Source organism: Plecotus auritus (assembly GCF_963455305.1).
Source record: "Plecotus auritus genome assembly, chromosome: 11".
In the NCBI taxonomy this organism is placed as follows: domain Eukaryota; kingdom Metazoa; phylum Chordata; class Mammalia; order Chiroptera; family Vespertilionidae; genus Plecotus; species Plecotus auritus.
In genome coordinates this window covers 40,219,424-40,241,301 of record NC_137777.1, presented here as the reverse complement: position 1 = coordinate 40,241,301, position 21,878 = coordinate 40,219,424, and the positions used below count along the sequence as shown (strand labels likewise).

The 21,878-nt window shown below is 43.1% G+C and overlaps 1 protein-coding gene across 7 annotated transcripts in view; it reads left to right on the top strand.

Moving 5' to 3' along the window:
* The window catches only part of NCOA2 (nuclear receptor coactivator 2), a 276,268-nt gene that overhangs the window by 198,388 nt on the left and 56,002 nt on the right, over positions 1 to 21,878 (top strand). For 5 of the 7 annotated variants that reach the window (XM_080646263.1, XM_080646262.1, XM_080646259.1 and 2 more), the window contains one exon: positions 21,304 to 21,407. The exons of the other annotated variants lie outside the window; for them this stretch is intronic. In XM_080646263.1, the coding sequence (XP_080502389.1) occupies positions 21,304 to 21,407 (104 nt within the window). The remainder of the gene's footprint in view (positions 1 to 21,303; positions 21,408 to 21,878) is intronic. 7 annotated transcript variants of the gene reach the window in all.

Below are 21,878 nucleotides of genomic sequence, written 5' to 3'. Positions count from 1 at the left end.
AAGAAAAAACAGCAAGCCCTATTGGAATTGACATAATTATCCATTACCACCCCTAAATTAAGCTCACCTTAAAAGCTTTTTTAATTTGAGAGACCATCTTCAATTTGTAGATCCTTTATGTCAGATTAGAAAAAATTACATACAGTGCATTTTATTTGGAATGTTGCTAGAGAACTAAAATTGTCAGAGGTGAAAGAATTAAAATCATTTTTTTCTCTTTGATTAAATGGATGGATGTCTCTGTGATTGAATTAAGTGCTTTCTTAAGAAGAAGCACAGAGAATCTGTAGCTCTAAAAACCATTTCTCCCCTTGAGATTTATTTGTAAGTTAACTGTTTGGAATGGAGGATATTTTCTATCAAAACAATGCCATTTTGATGATTAGATTTCTGGACCAGTTCCATAAAGCCTATTGTAACCAATAATGCTCTAACTAGAATAGTTCTTAATATGAGGTTTACTAGTATACAGCTGTGTTTCGAAAACAGAGAGATGGTGTAGTGATAACTAAGATACAGATTCTTATAGAAGCGTTGCTAAGTATGTCGTACCCTTTTCTTTCTGTTCTATGCCAGTTTAAGTGTAGATACCTTCCTGTGGGGCTCCATGGACATTATTGATAGTAAAAGGAGCCCTCTTACCCCTAAAGGTGGGAACTACTGCCTGAGTTGCTTACAGGTGAAGGTGCTGTAGAAGCTCCATCAGCACATCCATCTATTTCCCCGGAAGGCTCTGCTCTGGATTCCCAGAGAGGCCTCCCACGTGGTTTCCTCCTCCTTCCTTTTCGTCCTGGACCCCTCCCACTCCTGGCCTCCACTTGCCAAGCAACACCAGGCAAGACTCTTAGGGCAGGGGCAGAGCTCCCAGAGGCAGGCCTGTGGGGAGGCAGGCCCGTGGGGGCCAGAAGTTCAGACGTGGTACGTGAGAGTCTGGAGCAGGTGATACTCAGTGAACCGCAGGCTGTGGGCCACGGTCCTTTCCTTTTCCTCACAGCTCACCTGTAGCCCCCGCCGCTGTCTTCCTCTAGCCCAAGCATGTCAAACACTCCCCCCGTTGACCGAGAGTTTGACATGCTTGCCTAGCCACTCCCTTATTTCCACTGGGATTTTTCTTCTCCCCTGGTCCACTGCGGCACAGAATTCAGCTTTTTAAGTGCAGTTCTTGTCTCTGAAGCAAATATTTAATTCTGGAATTGTTTAGCTGGTGAAACAGATCATGTAAAAAGGAAAAGTCATACACTTTCAGGAAGTCTTTAAAACTCATGATAAATTAGGTTCCAGATATTCTTTGAAATATAAATGAAGCCCTAGTTCACTCTTTGTCTATATTCCCAAGTTTATCTGCAGTCTTTAGCAACCCTTAACTTTATCTCTTGATCCCACAGGAAGTGCTTATGGTCCCCCTCACTTCTATCCATATTCCCATATATCTGTCTGTCTTTCTCCCTTTCACTTTCTTCTTTTCTTGATTTTCTTAGATTCTATTGAAAAAGATAAAGATCCACCTTGGCTGATATGGCTGTTAGAGCATCGGCCCTTGCACCAAAGGGTTGCAGGTTTGATCCCTGGCCCCAGTAGTAGTGGTTGGGTTGCAAGCAGGAGACAGCCAGTTGATCTCTCTCTCCGCCTCCCTCCTTCCCTCTCTCCTCCATCTTCCTCCCTCTCCCTCTCCCTCTCTCTCTAAAAATCAATGGGGAAAAATACCCTCGGGTGAGGATTAACAAAAAGAAAGGGACAAAGGCCAGATAGATAGATAGTGTGGCTCATCTATATTTTGGAGGAAATATTCTAACGGAGGTGAGGCCATCTGTGTAGTTGGAGAGTTTGATAAGAATTACCTCTGTTTCTCTTGAATGCCTACTTCAGTACTGAGGTGCAGATCCAATCCTGACTGACCAGGTGGACATTGAGTTTTCAGTCCCTACCCTGTGGCTTTAAAGCAATAGCAATTTTATCTTTGATGCCCATCTTCTCAATCCCCTAGTTACAGTACTCAGAATTGTAAGAGTGTACTCACTGCCCATCCTTTGCCTATAGGACACAATAAAGCTATTTTCACATGTTTGAAAATTATGAACAGTTTATTCTTTTTTCCAAATTGACCCTCAGGATAAGAGGGTGGGAGGTGGTCATCAGGGACCTGAAGGATTATGGATCCGATGTCAGGATTTGTAAAGTTCTGCAATATTAAATATTCTTGTGCACACTCATAGCTATTGTGTTTCTCAATCAGTTTTTTCCTGTCAGGTGCACCCCTTAGCTCCCTAACCTAGGGTTTCCTCCTCAGAGCAATCTGTACCCCTCCCCATTTTTTCTCTTTCATAATATAGTCACTTCGAATGTTCATCTTTTCCCAACTATCTTTGACGTTCCTTCCTGTAAGTAGTTGATTACGATAATTCTCTATATTGCTTCTCTTCTGTATGCTAATCTGAGGAGCCCCTTACTTTCACATACTATGCTAAGTCCCCCTTTTTTGAATTGGGGTGTTTGTTTTTTTTTATTGAGTTTCTGATTTTCATATTAGGATAAGTGAGAGAAAAGAGCTAGACACTTATCCACAACACTATAAAAGGTAATCCATTTCAGTACTTGGCAAGGTGCCTGCACCACACACAGGAGGGCAAGGCCTGTCTTTTTTATCTTTGCATCCTCCCTATCTAATACCGTGTTTATGTTTCCTTGAAAACATAATGTGCTACTTTTAAAAAAATAATTACAAATAAAAATTAGAAAGTAAAATGTCTTATCCCATCTGTGTGCTAGGAGTCGATCCTGTCCAGCCCACACAGCCCACTTGAGTGCCTCTTTCTGTTGCCTTCTCCGGAGAGTGGATCTGTTCAACTCACTTTTATTGAGTGTGTACTTGGGTCAGCAGTGCAGTAGAGGACCGCGATGCAGAGGTGGGAAATACAGTTTCTAGCTCAAGGACTTGACAGTCATAAGGGAATTCCAAGGCCCTCCTGATGGAGTCTGATGGTTTCCAGATGATGTAGCAAGTGTTAGGAAGGCAGTGTTGTGGAGAAACAGAGGGTCAGAGATTGGACCCCTGAGATTCCAGGGATTTCCTAGAAGGAATGATCCCAAGACTAAGAAGGCCCCGGTCACAGTCCAGTCAAGGTAATGACACCCATGAACCCAGTGATGCCACCTCAGCCTGGCCTGCTGTTTTGGAGATGACTTTCATGCACTGTGTTCTTGGCTTGGGCAGGGGGACAAGAAGCAAGCATTTCCCGTCTAGGAGACAAATGCCATTGCCCCTCCTCCAGAAAACGCAGCATTATTTTAATATTTAAAAAAAAAGAAATTTACATTTGGTAAAGTACTAATATTTTATCTCATTGAAAGTTAAGATTTATGTTTTCACTCTTAACATTGATAACTGAAGAAAATAAATTTTATTGCTATATGACTGGCTTTGATTTTTTTTAATTTAAATTTATTGGTAGAAAACCCATGGAAATGATATTAAATTAAATTAATTGATAGCAAGGTCTCAAGATAAGTTCAATAAAACATACTCTTATAAGTTTCTGATTAAGTTGGTTTTATCACAAAGGGATGTAATTGTAGTTTTCTTTTAGTAGAAACTTGTCAAGTTCTATTATTTTTCATTGTGTCTTAGCCTTATGAAGTCTGTCCATTTCATTTTTCAAACATGAATGATTTCACAGTTTTTTTGTTATACAATGATTTATATTAAATTACTTAAAGTACTTGTTATTTGTAATTTGTGAACAGGTTTATTGGGTTCTTTATAAGACAGCTTGTAATTATAAATGCAGAATAATATTATTACTTAGCGCCTTTCTTCTGTGGAGCTCAGAGTGCTTCACATGCATTATCTTATTAAGCCTCATAACATCCCTGAGAGGCAGGGGCATTTTGCAAGCGATTATGGATTGCTTTGCTGAATCAGCACAGCCGTACAACATTATGATAAGCTTGGAATAGATTGAGGTCATGTACTAACTTGCTCTCAGGAAACCGTATATGCAGCCAAATCTTTTCCTTGGCAACACAGAGCTAACAACTGCCTCCATTCTAGTCTCTGGGAAGCCCACTGTCCATTGATGCAATAAAAAGTAACAAAGGATACATTGTGAAAAAGCAAATTCAAGACAGTCTACCTGAGAGGCAGGTGAATTTCCTACAGCCTGAGTGACAGCAGCATCTTCTAGCCCAGGCTTTATGTCTGCAGAGGAAAAGCTACCTGTGCTCTTGCGATGGCTCTGAAAACTGGGCCTGCCCAGCTGTCATCTGTCATCTTCAGCCACTTTATCTGCCTCACCTCTAAGCCATCACATGGCAGGGAGGATTTCCAAAAACAGGTTTCTGGAATTCAAACCGGCCATCTGTGTTGAAGCTAAACCTGATTCAAAATAGCTTTGGTAGAACTTTCTTGAAGGCTTGATGACAGCATAGTCCTAAGTCATCTAGCATCTGGAAGCATGGTAGGATAATTAAAATTGAAAATAGGAATAATAAATTTTATGAAGATTTTACTTCATTATTTGAAGGGTTGTAGGATGGTGGGGAAACATCTCTTTTGGCTATTGGCTAGTATATTTAAAACAAAACAAATTTAAGCCAGTTAATTTGATAGGGAGTAACTAAGTTATTATTACGTCTTCTTTATAATGAGGGGCCCAGTGCACAAATTCGTGCACCGTGAAAGGAACTGTGGGCCGCGAAGCTGCAGTAGGCACAGGGGTGGGTCTTGGCCCATCCTCTGTGCCCCCACCCGGCCCTTCCCGCCGCAGCCCCTGGTCCCCTGTCTGCCAGCAGCCCCGCTCCCACCACCACCACTCCCATGCGCTGATGGTGCCGGCCCCACTCACACCTGCTGAAGATGCAGAGCGATTGGGGCTGGTGCCAGCAGCAGGTGCAAGCAGAAGCTGCTGCCCCGATCGCCCCTCAGGAGTAGGGGGAGGTGGAGAAGCCCTCAAGGGTGATCAGGGCTGGCAGCTGCCGCTTGCACCCACTGATGGCACTGAGCGATCGGGACCAGCGCTGGGCGCCGGCTGTGGATGCGAGTGGGGCCAGTGCTGGCAGTGGGTGTGAGTGGCAGCTCTGGCACTGGCATTGGGTGTGAGTGGGGCCATCGCCGGCAGCGGGTGTGAGGCAGCTGCCAGCCCCAATCTCCCCTCAGGAGCAGGGAGAGGTGGAGAAGCCCTGAGGAGCGATTGGGGCTGGCAGCTGCCACTCGCACCTGCTGATGGCACCGAGTGATTGGGGCCAGCGCTGGGCACCGGCTGTTGGATATGAGCGGTGGCTCCGGCGCTGGCCCCAATGACAGCTACCGGCATCCCTCCTTGGTCTGGTACCCCCACTCACCTGCTCCACCATCCTGCTGCGGCCGACACCCACCATGTTCTGCACACACCCCCTGGTGGTCAGCGCACGTCATAGTGACCGGTTTTTCGGTTGTTCCGCCGTTCTGTCTATTTGCATATTAGCCTTTTATTACATAGGATTAGATAGTTAATTTTGATCTATTCTTTGGCCTATATGGGTGATCATTAGCATCCTGAGGATTTTACTTTTTTATGTATCAAGTAACCATGACACTCGTTCTCTGCATGTCTTTCAGTTGTGGCTTAAACTTTTTCATCACCTTTACTGGAGAAGAAAATTGTTGGATTTTAAAGAAAGTCTTTTTAAAATTTTTCTTGCAAGTGGATTTGACTGCTTAAATAGTCTTTGTATTTGAGAGCACGTAATGGATATAAACGTCAGGAGAATTACTACCTTTCCAGAGGTGTCAGGCTATTTTTCTCCTTAACTTAAACAAAATTAGCTGGAGAACCCCAGGTCCATATATACAGAAAGGAGAGGATATCGTTGTAGTAAAGGTAGTTGGGATATCAGCTGTGGGGTCTTTGTTAATTTCACTTTGACTTCATCATGCAAATTGTGATCATCTCTTGCCCACACATTTGCTGGGCTTGGCAGCATGCCTGGGGTGTGGTCCAAGGCCCTCCCTTGGATGGGCTCCTGCGCCTGTTGAGGCATGTCAGCTTCTGAGCGAAGCTGACCCTGGGTTTCCTTTTACTGACTCCTGCTCTAAATGGTGTTCAAGGCTGGTGATGCACTGCCACTCCTGCTTAAATTGGAGAGATTTCATGCCATACAGCAGTGAAAGGGTCACTTTGAAGAGGTGTGTATTTTTATTTTTTTGGAAATGATAGTGTATATTATTATAAATTTCAATACTAGCTTTGCTAGTATGAAATACAATATAGCTGATATTGACCTTATAATGTTACTAAATATACTTATTATGCCTACTAGCTTAAAAAAATCTTTAGTATTTTCTGCAGAGGTAATTGTGTTGACTGCAAATAAAGACAGTTTTATTTCTTTCTAAAAAAAGAAAGGAAAGGAAGATGTATTTAAATCTATTCCTATTATTGTTTGAAACATACTAACTATTGATGGACATTTGACAGGAACCTCTTTTCTAGAATGACTTCAATTTAGGATACTGTGATAATTATAAAGAAACTTCACATTTTAGAAAGGTAGGAAAAATCTACTTTGGGATTATTTCACAAATGCTTCCTAATCTTATTCTTTTTTCACCCAATCTTGCTCTAAATAGTGATCATTCTCTGCAGTCAGACAAAATTTGGGTACATGTATCTGAAAATCGGCAAGCACAAATCAGGCACACTTTCCTTTAAAAAGAATCTGTGGCCTCCAAAACAAGTCAGGTCCTTTATTTGTTTGGAAGGGACAGGCTTCATAAGGCTGAGTTGCAACGTGGCTTTAAGATGTCATTTTCAGGCTCTTTCCTGTAAGAGGGCTCTGGTGATCTTAGTGCAGAAGATGCATCATTCGTAACAGCTCTGTCCCCCGCTGCCCCTGGCTCGGCCTGGTAAGCCCTGGTTGCTGTCTTGGTACAGCCCAAGTTCATAAAGACTAGGACCACTTTGAAATTAGTTGGTGGGGAGGGGTAAATACACTTCCTGTGTAAAAAAATGTGAATTTAAATCAAAACTGTTTCAAGCATTTGAATAGAATAGGTTAGACTTCTGTATGATATAAAAATGATACTTTGTGCAGTTTCTCCCATACAAGTTCTGTTTTGGATAATATAGACCTTCTGACAGTGAAGCTCATCTTAGACCCAGGATATTGTGCACTTTTCTCCAAACTAGATTTCTTTGCAATAAGTATATAGTGGGGTTTTTTTTTTAGGTTTTATATTTATGTTATATGTATTTATTTAGCTGTTAAGTAGTCTCATTCCCATACATAGTTTCTAATAGGTTAAAAATTAAAACAATTTTTTAACTAGGCAGACCATAAACAGACATACAGAAAAGGACTAACCAAACAACAAATAATGGGTCAGAAGAAATAGTAAACGTTGCCTGAGAATTGTTCAAAGTGGGCTTGAGACTAGACCTATTCTCTTAATAGTCACTTCCTTCCTAGACATTCACATAGGAATTACCTAGTGTTCTTTTATGTCTTAGTAATAAACCTGCTGAGTTGATCTGGAAAGAACCTCATTTTTAGCTACTAGACTAGTGGCCCGATGCATGGATTCCTGCACATTGAAAGGAAATTAATTAGAAGGTGGCCTGCGGGGGCGAGACTGGGCGAGAAGGGCCGGACATGCCCTGGAGCCAACTTCCCTTGGTCCTGCCCAGCACGCCAAACCTGGGGCGGCGGCGTGGCTTGAAGGGTATCTGCGGAGTGAGTGGGATCCCTCTGGCAGGTGAGGTCCCTCGGCCTGCCCTGCAGGGATCGGGCCAAAACCGGCTCTCGGACATCCCCCGAGGGGTCCCGGAGTGTGAGAGGGCACTCTGCAAAATTGCTGTGGTACAGGGTGTGGAATGAAAACACAAGTGTGCAGTAAACCAGATTCGGGTTGACAGCGCCCCAGCAACAACGTAACCCACGGCCGAAGGTGGAATCGTGTGGTCCCACAAGGAATCGGACTCCCTCCTCTCTGGTTCCGGGGTACATCACCTGAGAACCTCCACAGCTCGGCAGCTCCTGTGTTGAGCGTCTGCCCCCTGGTGGTCAGGGCGCATCATAGCTACTGGTCGGACGGACATTTATATGTATAGATATTTTCACCTATAGAAGATTTGGGTGGTTGCAGATTGTAAGAATTTCTGGAGCCTTTCCCTGGAGATATGCCCCATGACCCTAGGGCCGTGGTCAGCAAACTGCGGGTCGCGAGCCACATGCGGCTCTTTGGCCCCTTGAGTGTGGCTCTTCCACAAAATACCATGGCCTGGGCGAGTCTATTTTGAAGAAGTGGCGTTAGAAGAAGCTTAATTTTAAAAAATTTGGCTCTCAAAAGAAATTTCAATTGTTGTACTGTTGATATTTGGCTCTGTTGACTAATGAGTTTGCCGACCACTGCCCTAGGGTAGGTGTGCGTGCCTTGGGCACTGCCCTGACGACGCAGTCACTTCCTTTGTTCTCATGAATGCTAACAGTTTTGACTCCTGGATAGCATGCCCTTCCCTCAGCCTCAGTTTCCCTGCTTTCTGCATTTGACCAGAGCCATGTTGCTACATATTTTTATGCAAAGTGCTCGTGTTGTTATCAATGCTTTGCTTTCTCTACTAGGATGACATGACTTAGCATAGTTTAAAATGTTTCAGATCTCTAAATTGGATGATTCTGTGTTTAATTGTTGGCTTCTTGCATTAGGTCCTTTAATTGGGGGCACCTGCTTTTCATAAAGCATGCTCATGAGGTCTCACTCAAGCAAAGACTGCAAGTGAGAGAACTTGGACTAGATGGTAGCAGGCAGAATGAATCAGGGATTCTGGCCTCCCTGCGGTATCGTTGATATCATAGTGGGGGGAAAAGGTACGTATCTGTTCAGCTCTTTAGGAGGCAGAGGCATCAGGTCCTGTCTAGAGAAAACCCAGAAAGAAAAGACATCCAGATGGGATTAAACCATGAGGCGAGAAAAGCTAGCAGTTCTGACGAGTAGAACATAAAGTGAATCCGGAAACAAGACACATGTCCGTGAAAGGAAAGTGGGAGCACAGAGGACCCCTGGGTATGGAAGACTGGCCTCAAGGGACAAGTGAAGGCCAGATACAAGGGCAGCTTTCAGTCGTCTGGGACGCAGCCCCGGAATATCCACCCGGAAGGGGAAGCGGAGGCTTGAGGTTGAAGCCCTGTGAGCGCTCCAGCGGCAGTGGGGGTTCTACCTCTTTGCCTTCTTACCGCCCCCACCCCTCCCTTCCCCGGGCTTTGTTGGACATCTGAATGGGGTAAGCAAGCTTCATATTAGTCACTGGGCATACAGAGTTGAGTAAGACAAGAGCCTTGCCAGCCTCTCCAGGATTCTAGCCCTTCCACTGGCCTGTTCTCACTGGAAGGCTCTCCTGGCTGGTTGGTGACCTTACCTTTAGAGGCTCCTGCCAGCCTGCTGTGTGGGAGGAATCTCATGCAGCAGCTTTTATACTGGGTCCCCAGGCCAGTGGGAGATTTGCAAAACTCCTCCTTGATTCGTTTATTTTCTTAAGAGCTAAGAGTGGGAAAATCCCGGAGTCAGATAAAAATTCTCAGGATGCCCAAACTGTCCTTTTTAGAAGCAGGTTGTAACTTCCCAGATGATAATCTGGATTAATAAAGGTGCTCGGTTTTTGTTTTTCTTCATCTCTCAGAGAGAGCGCATTGGTGACTTCCTCCTGCCCCCCAATGCTGTCCCCATTGGCCTGACCACCATGGGAGTGAACGAATTGTCCTGATGCCCTTAGCACATATGGTCTGATCTTTTTTCTCATCCCTTTTCTACTTGGTCCTTTGACTCTGACAATCAGTCCGTACAACTTACTACTTAAAAGTATTTCACCGATCAGTATGTTCAATCATGATAGGCGATATGCGAAATGAAGTGCCTACCGACAGTGACAGGTTCTTACAAACAAAAGCACTTTCTTGCCAGACGCAGTCTCTCCAGGTGACTCTTGTCTCCTGATAAGTGAAGTGCATTCGTGTCACAAGTAGGGCCTGTACCTTTCAGGCTTGTGCCATGACTGTGGGGTCAGTCTCAGTGACCGTCTTCACTGTTGATGAAAATGAAACCAAGCATGTTGCTCTCGGAAGCAGAGAGCGAGGGATTTTCGCTGGGTGGAGGTAGCCTTGAGCTTGGTTCACTTTGCAGTTTCTTCAAGCTGAAGGGAAACAAGAAGTTCAGTGTCGGAAAGAGAGGGAGGCAACTTGGGGGTAGGTTCCTCCCACTGCTAAAGAGAGTGCAGCTGCGAGTTTTTAATATGCACGGCAGGAGGCTTCAGCAGCCTGATGATATATAGTGCATTAATGTTGAAAAGATAAACACATTTGGAGAGCACAGGAAGGGCCTTGTGTTTTTATGTTAGCAGAATGCTTCCTAATGAATAAGAATGTGCTGCTGGCTTCACACAGCCATATGGCAGCTTTTCTAATTTTAGTTGGGTACAGATGCATAATTCTCTGGTTTTACCTTCTAGAACCTTTGAGATGCTACATAACTTTTCCTGTACTATCGAAACTGTAGTGCTTGGCCAGAAATGGCCTGTCATTGTTTCAATGACTCCTTTGCTCCGCATGGCCCCACCACTGCCGGGTGTGATAGTCCCTCCAACTGAAATCTCCCAGCTCCGAATCGCAGGAAAAGATGAAAATTGTGGGTGTACTCCCACTAGAGTCTTAAAATTTGTTGTGGAGGTAACGAGACTTATGTTTGACGTCAGTCTACTGAAAAATTGAAAGATTTCTTGGTGAGTAACTTTACCCATTTGGAAGCAGAGAAATTAATTCTATTTTTGTCAAAGATTCTGTACTTTTTTTAAAGTTTTATTGATCATGGAGAGAGAAAGGGGGAGAGAGAAAGACATGAATTTGTTGTTCCACTTATTTATGCATTCACTGGTTGATTTTTTATGTGCCCAGACCAGGGATCGAACTGGCAACATTGCTGTATTGGGACAAGGACCTAAAGATTCTATACATGAAATAATATAGAATTGCTTTTTGTAAAAGCAATTCTCCTCAAGATTGACCAAACATAAATATAACTTTTAATAAAATGGGCAGTACTAAAATTTTTCTATAAATGTGTAAATACCATATGGATTATCTTTCAGTTGATGTATTTTTAATAATTGACATTTGGCCGAAACCGGTTTGGCTCAGTGGATAGAGCGTCGGCCTGTGGACTGAAGGGTCCCGGGTTCGATTCCGGTCAAGGGCATGTACCTGGGTTGCGGGCACATCCCCAGTGGGAGGTGTGCAGGAGGCAGCTGATCGGTGTTTCTCTCTCATCGATGTTTCTAGCTCTCTATCCCTCTCCCTTCCTCTCTGTAAAATATCAATAAAATATATTTTAAAAAAAATAAAAAAAATAATTGACCTTTGTTTAAATTAGAACTTTTTATTTATTTTTTAATCCTTACATGAGGATATTTTTCCATTGATTTTTTAGAGGGAGTGGTAGAAAGAGGGAAAGACAGAGAAATATCGATATGAGAAAAAGACATCGATTAGTTGCCTCCTTTACGAGTCCCAAACAGGGCCTGGGCCGGGGAGGAGCCTGCAGCCAAGGTACAAGTCCTTGACTGGAATTGAACCCAGGACCCTTCAGTCCACAGGCCAACACTCTATCCACTGAACAAAACCAGCTAGGGCTACATTATGACTTTTTAAAGATAGACTGATTTCTGCAAGTTTTCCATGGCCTCTTCAGATGATTTAGGAAGGAAGGAAGGAAGGAAGGAAGGAAGGAAGGAAGGAAGGAAGGAAGGAAGGAAGGAAACAAGGAAGGAAGGAAGGAAGGAAGGAAGACACCATGAAGAAGAAAAGGAGTTAAACCTCCTCCATAATGGCCCCATTGCCCTGTCCCTCTAACAGACATTAAACAGAATTTAGGTTTCGAAGTCACTGGTGGTGGTTTGCCTTTGCTGCTACTGGTGCGGGAACCGTTACGTGGCCGTCCCTGAGTCACCACTGTTATTGCTGTGAGGAGACTGGACTCTGTTCTGGTCATGTTTTGTGGGAATGCCCTTTGAGTGTATGTTTTTAGTTCAGTTGCCTAATAAACAAATAGATAAGACTTCCTAACATTACAAGATTCAGTAAGTTACCAAAAATCAATAAATGTTGGTATAGAAGAACATATAAAGGTCTTTTAAAAAAACAGCAACACTATTTTATAATTTTCAAATAGCTAATTGAACTTTTTTAAAAATTATTTTTATTGATTTCAGAGAGAGGATGGGAGAGGGAAAGAGATAGAAACATCAATGATGAGAGCGAATTGTTGATCAGCTGCCTCCTGCACACCCTCTACTAAGAATCGAGCTCACAACCCAGGCACGTGCCCTTGACCTGAATTGAACCTGGGACCCCTCAGTCCGTAGGCCGACACTCTATCCACTGAGCCAAACAATCTAGGGCACTAATTGAACTTTTAAAAAGGTAAACAAAGCCCAGCGGGGTGGCTCAGAGGTTGAGCGTCGACCTATGAACGAGGAGGTTGAAGTTCGATTCCTGGTCAGGGCACATGCCCAGGTTGTGGGCTTGCTCCCCAGTAGGGGGTGTGCAGGAGGCAGCCAGTCAGTGATTCTCATCACTGATGTTTCAATCTCTCTCTCCCTTTCTCTTCTTCTCTGAAATCAATGAAAATACCTTTTAAAAAAGATAAATGTTTTTCTTTCTGATTTGTTGCTGTTCTCACCAGTAAACTTAAATTTTACCTTCAAGTGTTTGCCTGTAGCTGCCAATGATAAAGAGCAGTTTAATCCAGCTGCTTCAAATAATACCTGATTTTCCTTGTGTTTTTAAATCATTTCTATTTCTAGGGATCAAATGCTTCCCTTTTCACCTTTCCTTTTGTTCTGAAAGAAATCACGAATAATAATTACTTATAAAGAAAAGCGTATGGAATATAATATTAGTGATTTTCCTCCAGTTTGTGGTATGACTCATCTTACCACGGTCCCTTAAGAGATGGGGTTTTATTCTTTGCTTTGAAACTGGAAATCTAATTAATTGGTATTGGATTTCTGAAGTGCAGGCAAATGTCGGAGGGCAGCGGATGGGATTGCTCTCCAAGCAGCCGCCAGGAGGGAGGGGACACTCAGAGGAAGGTTACGGAGTCATCCTGGCTGGTCTCTACTCAGGGTTTTGCATTGTAAAACTGCACTTGTAAAGATCATAGCCATTTTAGGGTATTGTTTTATCTTTTGGGGAGTGAGGAAGAAAAGGGTAGGATTATTGTTTCATTGTTATTCTCTTAGGTCGTGTTCTTTATGTAAAAAGAATAATGGTTAAAGTGCAGAAGGAAGAAATGGAAGTCAGAGCATGGAAGAGAAGTCTCTTTGTAGGCTCTAAAAATTACATGTTATCATCTCTTTCTCCAATGTAAGAGTTCTTTCTGAAATAATGAGATTCCCTAAGGTTTTGATCATAGGAAACTCTGGGACAATCTTTTTACAGTTGAGTTTACTGAAGGATATATTTATCACAGAATATATTTTCTATGGTTAATGGCTGCAAAATATAGAAAAGTAAATATAATTTGTGACCACTGAGAAAACTGTCTAAATTAAAAATATTAAAATAGTGTGTTTTAGTATAGTAATGTACTTACAAAAGTATAAATATATCTAAGGATTTAAGTTTATTTATATCTGGTACATAAAAATAGCATACTCTTTACTGAAATGCCTTATACTGATATAAGGCAGGAGTATTGGGGGACTGGCAGAAAGAGGTGAAGGGATTGAGAAGTACAGATTGGTAGTTACTAAGTGGCCACGGGGATGTCAAGTACAACATCGGGAATATAGTCAATAATATTGCGATAACTATGAATAGTGCCAGGCAGGTACTGGAAATATCAGGGGAGGAACACTTCGTAAAGTATATGATTACCTAACCACTATGCAGTACACCTGAAACTAACACAAAATAATATTAAAAGTACACTGTAATTGAAAAATAAAAAGTAAAGTAAAAAAAAAGATATCAGTATATGTGCCGTTAACATAATAATATATTGCAAAGGGGTCCTATTCTTCCTTTTACCTTTTTTTAAAAAATATTTTTTATTGAGTTTCTTTAATCAGAGAGGAAGGGAGAGGAAAAAGAGATAGGAACATCAATGATGAGAGAGAATCATTGATCAGCTGCCTCCTGCATGCCCCACGCTAGGAATCCACCCCAAAACCCAGGCATGTGCCCTGACTGGGAATCAAACCCTGACCTCCTGGTTCATAGGTGGATGTTCAACCACTGAGCACGCCAGCCAAGCCTTTTCTTCCTTTTATATAATGCTAGAGGCCTGGTGCACGAAGTGGGGTCCCTTGGTTCGATGGGGACCAGTGGAGCTCTGTGCTGCCGCAGCTGTCTTACCCACCAGCTCCTCTGGCTCCAGCCCGCTGTCCGCGTCGATCCCGCACTCCCGCACAGCAGTGCGTGAAGCAGCAGGCTGCCGGGGAGGAGCCTGAGCCTGTGCTGGGTGCCCCGCTGCTCCTCCATCCGGGCCCCACTGTGCCTGCCGCCAGCACCGCTTGGGCACGCAGGGCGAGTTTCTGCTGGAGAGGCTCCCGCCGCTGCAGCTGCACTCGCCAGCCGTCAGCCTGGCATCTGGCGCCCATCTGTCAGCTGAGCAGCACTCCCACTAAAGGAGCGCACTGACCACCAGGGGGCAGCTCCTGCATTGAGCAAATGCCCCCTGGTGGTCAGTGCGCATCATAGCTACTGGCCGGTCGTCTGGTTGCTTGGGCTTTTATATATATAGATAAAGGCTCAACCGAACATTGAACAGAATTAGTAATTACTTCATGAAAAATACCCAAATAACAGAAGTTCATGGCCACTTTAATTTAGAATTGCGTTATATTGATAAAACCTTATTTCTGGCTGTTTTCTATCACCTCATATTATTGACTTTTGAATAATAGATGACAACCTAGTTGAAAAATACATCAATTCAATCTTTTAGTGAGGACAGGAGTGAAAAGCCCTAAATTCTTTACCCTTTGTCTCTGTATGAGTAGTGAAAACTTCCCATTCTCTTAATATACAAATGGTATTTGTGTATTACAACATTCAGAGATTTTTTTTTTCCAAATCACATATTCTACTAATTTAATTTTAAATTGATCTTGTGAAAATTATTTTCACTTTTTAAAAAGTCAGGGATTTTGTCTACAGCCATACCATCCTGAACGTGCCTGATCTCATCTAAAAAGTCAGGGATTTCTACAATTTCAACTTAGACAAACTTTTTGCCAATATTCCTTAACATCGGTTTTCAGAAGCCAGGCTGAGATTTCCTTGGGGTCAGACATGCATTCCCAGTTTCCCTGTGAGGCCATTGACTTTGCCATCTCCTTACATATTCTGCAGACTCCAACTCGGTTACGGTGTATGTGAAATATTATCAGCTATGGCCAGCCATTTCTATCTCCTCTTTGAATTTAAAGTTAGTTTCTCACAGGTTAGCCCTCAATTGATCTCAGTCTCTCACTTGACAAGAATTATTCATTCCATTTGCACACGTAGCAGGTCACTCCAGGTATAGGCAGAGACCGTAGAACTGAATGGATCCTGGTGCTACTGGTCAATGTCCTCATGGTGACCTCCATTCTCTAACTTTTTTTTACTCTACATCATTAATTTATTAATTATTAGTTCTTTCAGTGCCATGCTCAGTAATTTATTTTATTTTTAATTAAAATATAATTTTATGCCTAGCCGGCATGGCTCAGTGGTTGAACATTGACCTATGAACCATGAGGTCACGGTTCAATTCCCAGTCAGGGCACATTCCCAGGTTGCCAGCTTGATCCCCAATAGGGGGTGTGCAGGAGGCAGCCATCAAAGATTCTCTCTCATCATTGATGTTTCTATCTCTCGCTCCCTCTGAAATCAATAAAAATATATTTTTTAAAAATTAAAAAATATATAATTTTATATCTCATTTACTTTCATTTTTTATTAATTTTATTGTGTTAACAGTTAATAGGATTATGTAGGTTTCAAGTATGCATCTTGTTAGCTGCTTCTTTTCTCCTTTTAAAGATTTAGCAGCTGAATATTGTAAAGAGAGAAAAATACATTTTTTATTATTAATAATTGTTCACAATAATGGTTTTTATCTAGTCTTTCCAGTAGAGCCCAAACACATGTTTTGTTGAACCTAAGTCATCTCCTGTTTTAAATTTTAGGCTCTTACCCTAAATTATATCTGACCTTTAGATTCCTAAAAATAAAAGAAAATACCCTATAGATATGATTCTCATTCTACATATTTTCTGATAAAAATCTAAAATTCAGGGTCTGCACATGTTGCTAGAATATTTAAAATATCCCAGCATGAAAGCTTATCAGTGTTTAGGGACCTGCTTGGTTGGGTTTTATAAGCTTGCATTTTAAAATTGCAGAAAATATTAATGAATGAATTTAGGAGACTTGCGTCTTTGGAATGATGATCAGAACCTCAAAATGTAAACATCTAGCAAGGTATTGATTATAAGAGACTTGGAAATAGACGGTCACAAAGTATTTTTCCCTAAATTGCAGCATTATTATAGACACAACAGAAAGCAGTAACTCCTTGCATTGTGATATCAGAATCTCGTATGACAAATGGCCTGACGTTTTCTAGGGCTCAGCAACAGGTAGGGAGTTTATGTTGCCTTCTATCTCACTTTTCCCAGCATTAACCTAAATGAAGTCCATTCTTTTAAAGGAATAACACTGCCAGTTGTGCCAGTGGAAGGACAAGAGAACTTGGGACCCTGAGAGAATATGAGATGCTCTGTCACTTACCAGATGATTTGTTATTTAAGATTGGTTCTCCTCAGGAAGTCCTTTCTCCCAATATTGACCCTGCCCAGGTGTTTCATTCCCTGCACCCTAGGGGCCGGTGGACCTAAAGTTAGAAGAAATCAGTTTTTATTTTCACCCACCCTCAATGCCAGTCACTTCTACATTTCTGGGAATAAGTGCCAGCAGTGGGTCTAGTCTGTCAGTCAGCCGCCAAATACAGGCTTTTGAAGGACAGTGCTGGCCACTGTGGGTACAAAACAGCCCCCGTCCCTGAAACTAACCTCTGGTGGGGATAGTGCATTATTTCATGCAATGAGCTGCTCACTGCAGGAGGTGGGGAGACCAGGATTCCCTCCGAGGAAGATGGATCAGAATCTCATGTCTGCAAATTCTGCCAGACCCTCTCTGGGGAGATCTTCTCACCTACACCGTTCAGTGTGAGAATCACTGCTGCCGCCGAAAGGTGTCACTGATGAGAGGGAGAGGCCCCTGTGAGCAGTTCAGAGGCAGAGGAAAGGCTGTGAGTTACTCATTCTCCAGGATATTGTAGCACATGCTCCTATACATCGACTGCCACATGACTAGAGACAAAAATAAGTAGAAATACCACAGGACCATATAATAAAGAGGTGATATGCAAATTGACCATAACTCCAACACAAGATGGCTGCCCCCATGTGGTCAAAGATGGTCGCCACAAGATGGCCAGCAGGGGAGGGCAGTTGTGGGCAATCAGGCCAGCAGGGGAGGGCAGTTGGGGGGACCAGGCCTGCAGGGGAGGGCAGTTGGGGGCAACCAGGCCAGCAGGGGAGGGCAGTTAGGGGTGACCAGGCTGGCAAGGGAGGGCATTTAGGGGTGACTGGGCCAGCAGGGGAGGGCATTTGGGGGCGACTAGGCCGGCAGGGGAGGGCAGTTAGGGGCGACCAGGCCAGCAGGGGAGGGCAGTTAGGGGTGACCAGGCCAGCAGGGGAGGGCAGTTAGAGGCAATGGGGCTGGCAGGGGAGGGCAGTTAGCGGTGACCAGACTCGCAAGGGAGGGAAGTTAGGGGTGATCGGGCCAGCAGGGGAGGGTAGTTGGGGGCAACCAGGCTGGCAGGGGAGGGCAGTTAGGGGCAATTAGGCCGGGAGGGGAGTGGTTAGGGGGTGATCAGGCTGGCAGGCAGAAGTAGTTAGGGGCAATCAGTCAGACAGGCAGGTGAGTGGTTGGGAGCCAGCAGTCCTGGATTGGAGAGGGTGAAGGCTGGGCTGAGGGACACACACACTCCCTCCCCTCAGTGCATGAATTTCATGCACCAGGCCTCTAGTAAATATATAATGTCTATCATATGGGCTTTGAGAGTTGGTATTTAGTATCAGGGATCCTTAGATCCGAAGCCTGCTGGGCCCTCTGAAATATAGGGCTGTTAAAATACAGTAGTTCCCCTCCTATCACACACGTTCCAAGACCCCCAGTGAATGCCTGAAACCAAAGATAGTACAGAACCCCACATACACTGTTTCTTCCTATACATACCTACCTATTATAAAGTTTAATTTATAAATTAGGCACAGTAAGAGATTAATAATAACATGATGAAATAGAACAGTTGTAAAAATATACTGTAATAAAAGTTATATGAATGTGATTGATCTCTCTCAAAATACGTTATTGTGCTGTACTCCCCTTTCCACTTAAAGGAAGCACTTTACGGCTTCTCTTTGGCATATTTGCATTGCCGGCATTACTACTCTTGAGTTTTGATAAAATCAGGGTAACTGGAACACAAGCGCCATGATATTGCAACAGTTGATTGATAACTGAGATGACTACTAAGTGACTGGTGGGTGGGAGTGTCTACAGCATGCAGATACTGGGCAAAGGGATGATTACCGGGAGGCGGGGGAACAGCGTGAGATTTCATCACTTTGCTCAGAATGGTGCACAGTTTAAAACATGAATTGTTTATTTCTGGAATTTTTCATTTAATATTTTCAGACCATGGTTGACTGAAACCATGGATAAGGGGGCTACTATAGCTGAACATTAGATGAAGCCACAAGTGATGGTGCCAGTCTTGTCCCTGGACTGGTGGGTAGGAAAGTGAGCAGAAACTGAAGAGAAATCTACAGCCTTACCAAGTGAACTGGCAAAAAAAAAAAAGTATGCCCCAATATGCATTTATTGGGGTTCTAGGAAAATGGGAATGGGGGTGTCATATGCAGTAATTTTCTGGAGAGCCTGAGCTATTTCGTGCCTAAATTGGGCTCAGACTAAGCCTGCAGATAGGACAAATGTTGAGGAACCTAACCGTCAAGAGCTAGGTCAGGAAGGCAGCAAGAAGGAAACACGAAGTGAAGATTGACAAATGCATACAATCCTGAACTATAAAGGCCACCAGCCGAGTCATATCTGTGTTTATACCTGAGGAGGTTACAATTAGATCTGAGGAGGTGAGTCAGGAATGTAGCATAACTGAAAAAAGCAGATACAGTCTGCTTATGACAAGCTCTTGGCTTGGAACTTAGTAAGAAAGAGCCAATAACTACAACTATGCTAGTAGCAAGTTCCATTTGTTAACTCTTTATAGATTTTTTTTTTTAAATATTTTTATTGCCCTAACCCAGTGGTCGGCAAACTCATTAGTCAACAGAGCCAAATATCAACAGTACAACGATTGAAATTTCTTTTGAGAGCCAAATTTTTTAAACTTAAACTCCTTCTAACGCCACTTCTTCAAAATAGACTCGCCCAGGCCATGGTATTTTGTGGAAGAGCCACACTCAAGGGGCCAAAGAGCCGCATGTGGCTCGCGAGCCACAGTTTGCCAACCACGGCCCTAACCGGTTTGGCTCAGTGGATGGTGTGTCGGCCTGTGGACTCAAGGGTCCCAGGTTCGATTCCGGTCAAGGGCATGTACCTTGGTTGTGGGCACATCCCCAGTAGGGGTGTGCAGGAAGCAGCTGATCGATGTTTCTCTCTCATCGATGTTTCTAACTCTCTATCCCTCTCCCTTCTTCTCTGTAAAAAATCAATAAAATATATTTAAAAATATATACGTATTTTTTATTGATTTTTAAAGAGGGGGAAGGGAGAGGGAGAGAGAAGCATCCATGTGAGTGAAACATTGATCTGCTGCCTCCTACACGCCCCCTACTAGAGATTGAGCCCAAGTGCCCTGACAGGGAATCAAACCAGCAACCTTTCGGTGCACAGGCCGAAGCCCAACCAACTGAGCCACACCAGCCAGGGTACTTTATAGTTTTTCAAGTGTGTTTTACATATCATTCCATTTACTTCTGTCGAAGTTTATATAGAAGGCACGTACTAGGTCTTAAAAAGTTGACGTGACTTGCTCCTACTCCTGCTAAGTGGCTGAGCTCAGGCTTGAACTACACAGGTCATCTCCGTTTCACTGGGAAAGATACGCTCGGGGGCTCTCATCACAGGAGTGGCAAGATTTGCAGCACCTGCATAATTTCCCTAATTTTATTTTCTAGGTTCTCTTGTGCAAATTAAACTTTACAGGTTTTCAAAATACTGTGTAAAATACCTTTTTACAAAAAATCATAGTAGTAATAAAAGAGGCAGCAAAATTTACCAGAAAGCGGGTTGATTCTGAGTACTAAATTGATTTACAGTTTCCTTTATTTGCATTTAATTACAGTGATAACATGCAGTGTAAACAAGGATATAATTTATTCAGGTACAGATAATTGGTACATGGTTTCTGTGTTGTTTTCTAACAAGTTGCCGATATGTATCTGTTATGCTTTAAACCTTTTTTGGTGTTCTTGAAACAACTATAATATGTGCATTGACAAATACGCATCTGTTTCTTTGGGGAGAATTTTCCATGTTGGAATGTTTTCCGGGCCTGCAGGCTGCCTTGCACATTTTAATCCAGGAGCACATGGTATTCACCTCTGTACCAGATGAAAGGGTGGGCGGCCACTGGAATTCTCTGGGTGCCTGGTAGGATGCCTCTCCTCTCTGCCTTAAGTGGCTAAGCGCCTTCTACCAGACAAGGACCAAATCTTTCTGGTTACTTTAAATGTGAACGCGACAAGAGGTGGAGCAGGACAGGAGTCAAGGCGGTCATTCTAGAGTGTCACAAGCAAGCAGCCCTAGCAGGTTAGACGCCCCCCTGTTCCTTCTTCAAATGTGTGCACTACTGAATTTGGAACAGCAGACCCTCCGTCTTCCTAGTTTGGGGAATCTCTTGAGTAGAAAGTGATTGTGCCATAGGACATAGCAATTTCATAAACTAGAAAAAAAGCTTGTCAGGGACTATTGTAAAGCCACTAAACTCATTTCCTCGGCAGCCTGAGAGGGAGCCGAGCTGCAGGTTCTGGAGGCGAAGAGTGAGTGTTCCGTTCAGGGGCAGTGGGGATGTGCTCCAACTCTTTTACAGTCATATCTGATCCCGCTAGAGACCTAAAAATCATTGCAATAAAAATGTTTCTGTGTCACTCTGTCCTTGAAATCGTACTGCCATTTAATTCACACTTACGTTTGTTGCAGAGAAAGCAGCGGCTGCCAACATAGACGAGGTGCAGAAGTCAGACGTGTCATCCACGGGGCAGGGTGTCATCGACAAGGATGCACTGGGGCCCATGATGCTTGAGGTAGCACACCTCGTTCGGTTCTGTAGTTTACAATGTTGTCGATCTTTTCACATTATTACATTCGTTTTCAGGTGAATCTAATTTAAGGATAATGCAGTTAATTTTCACTCCTGAGATCAAAGTACTGCTTACCTCTTGGGTTTATTAACATGTCTCTCTCTCTTCTGGCTCCTGATTCCAGCAGATCTACATTTCAAATGAATGATCTAGAATGAAACTGACTAGACCAGAATATAAATTAACAGGCTTTCACTGCCAGTTGAGAATTCATTTTGGAAAATCATGTTCACAAGTCCTGTTAAATTCTGATATATTTCAGTTTGAAATTTTCCCCAAATTCTTAGATTTTATGTATGTCATATACATATGCCTTATATATATACAGGTTAACATTTGAGGGCCAAAAATAGGTTTATGCTTTCTATTTAGGCAACTTCAAACTTGTTTATTTATCTCATAAAGATAAAAACT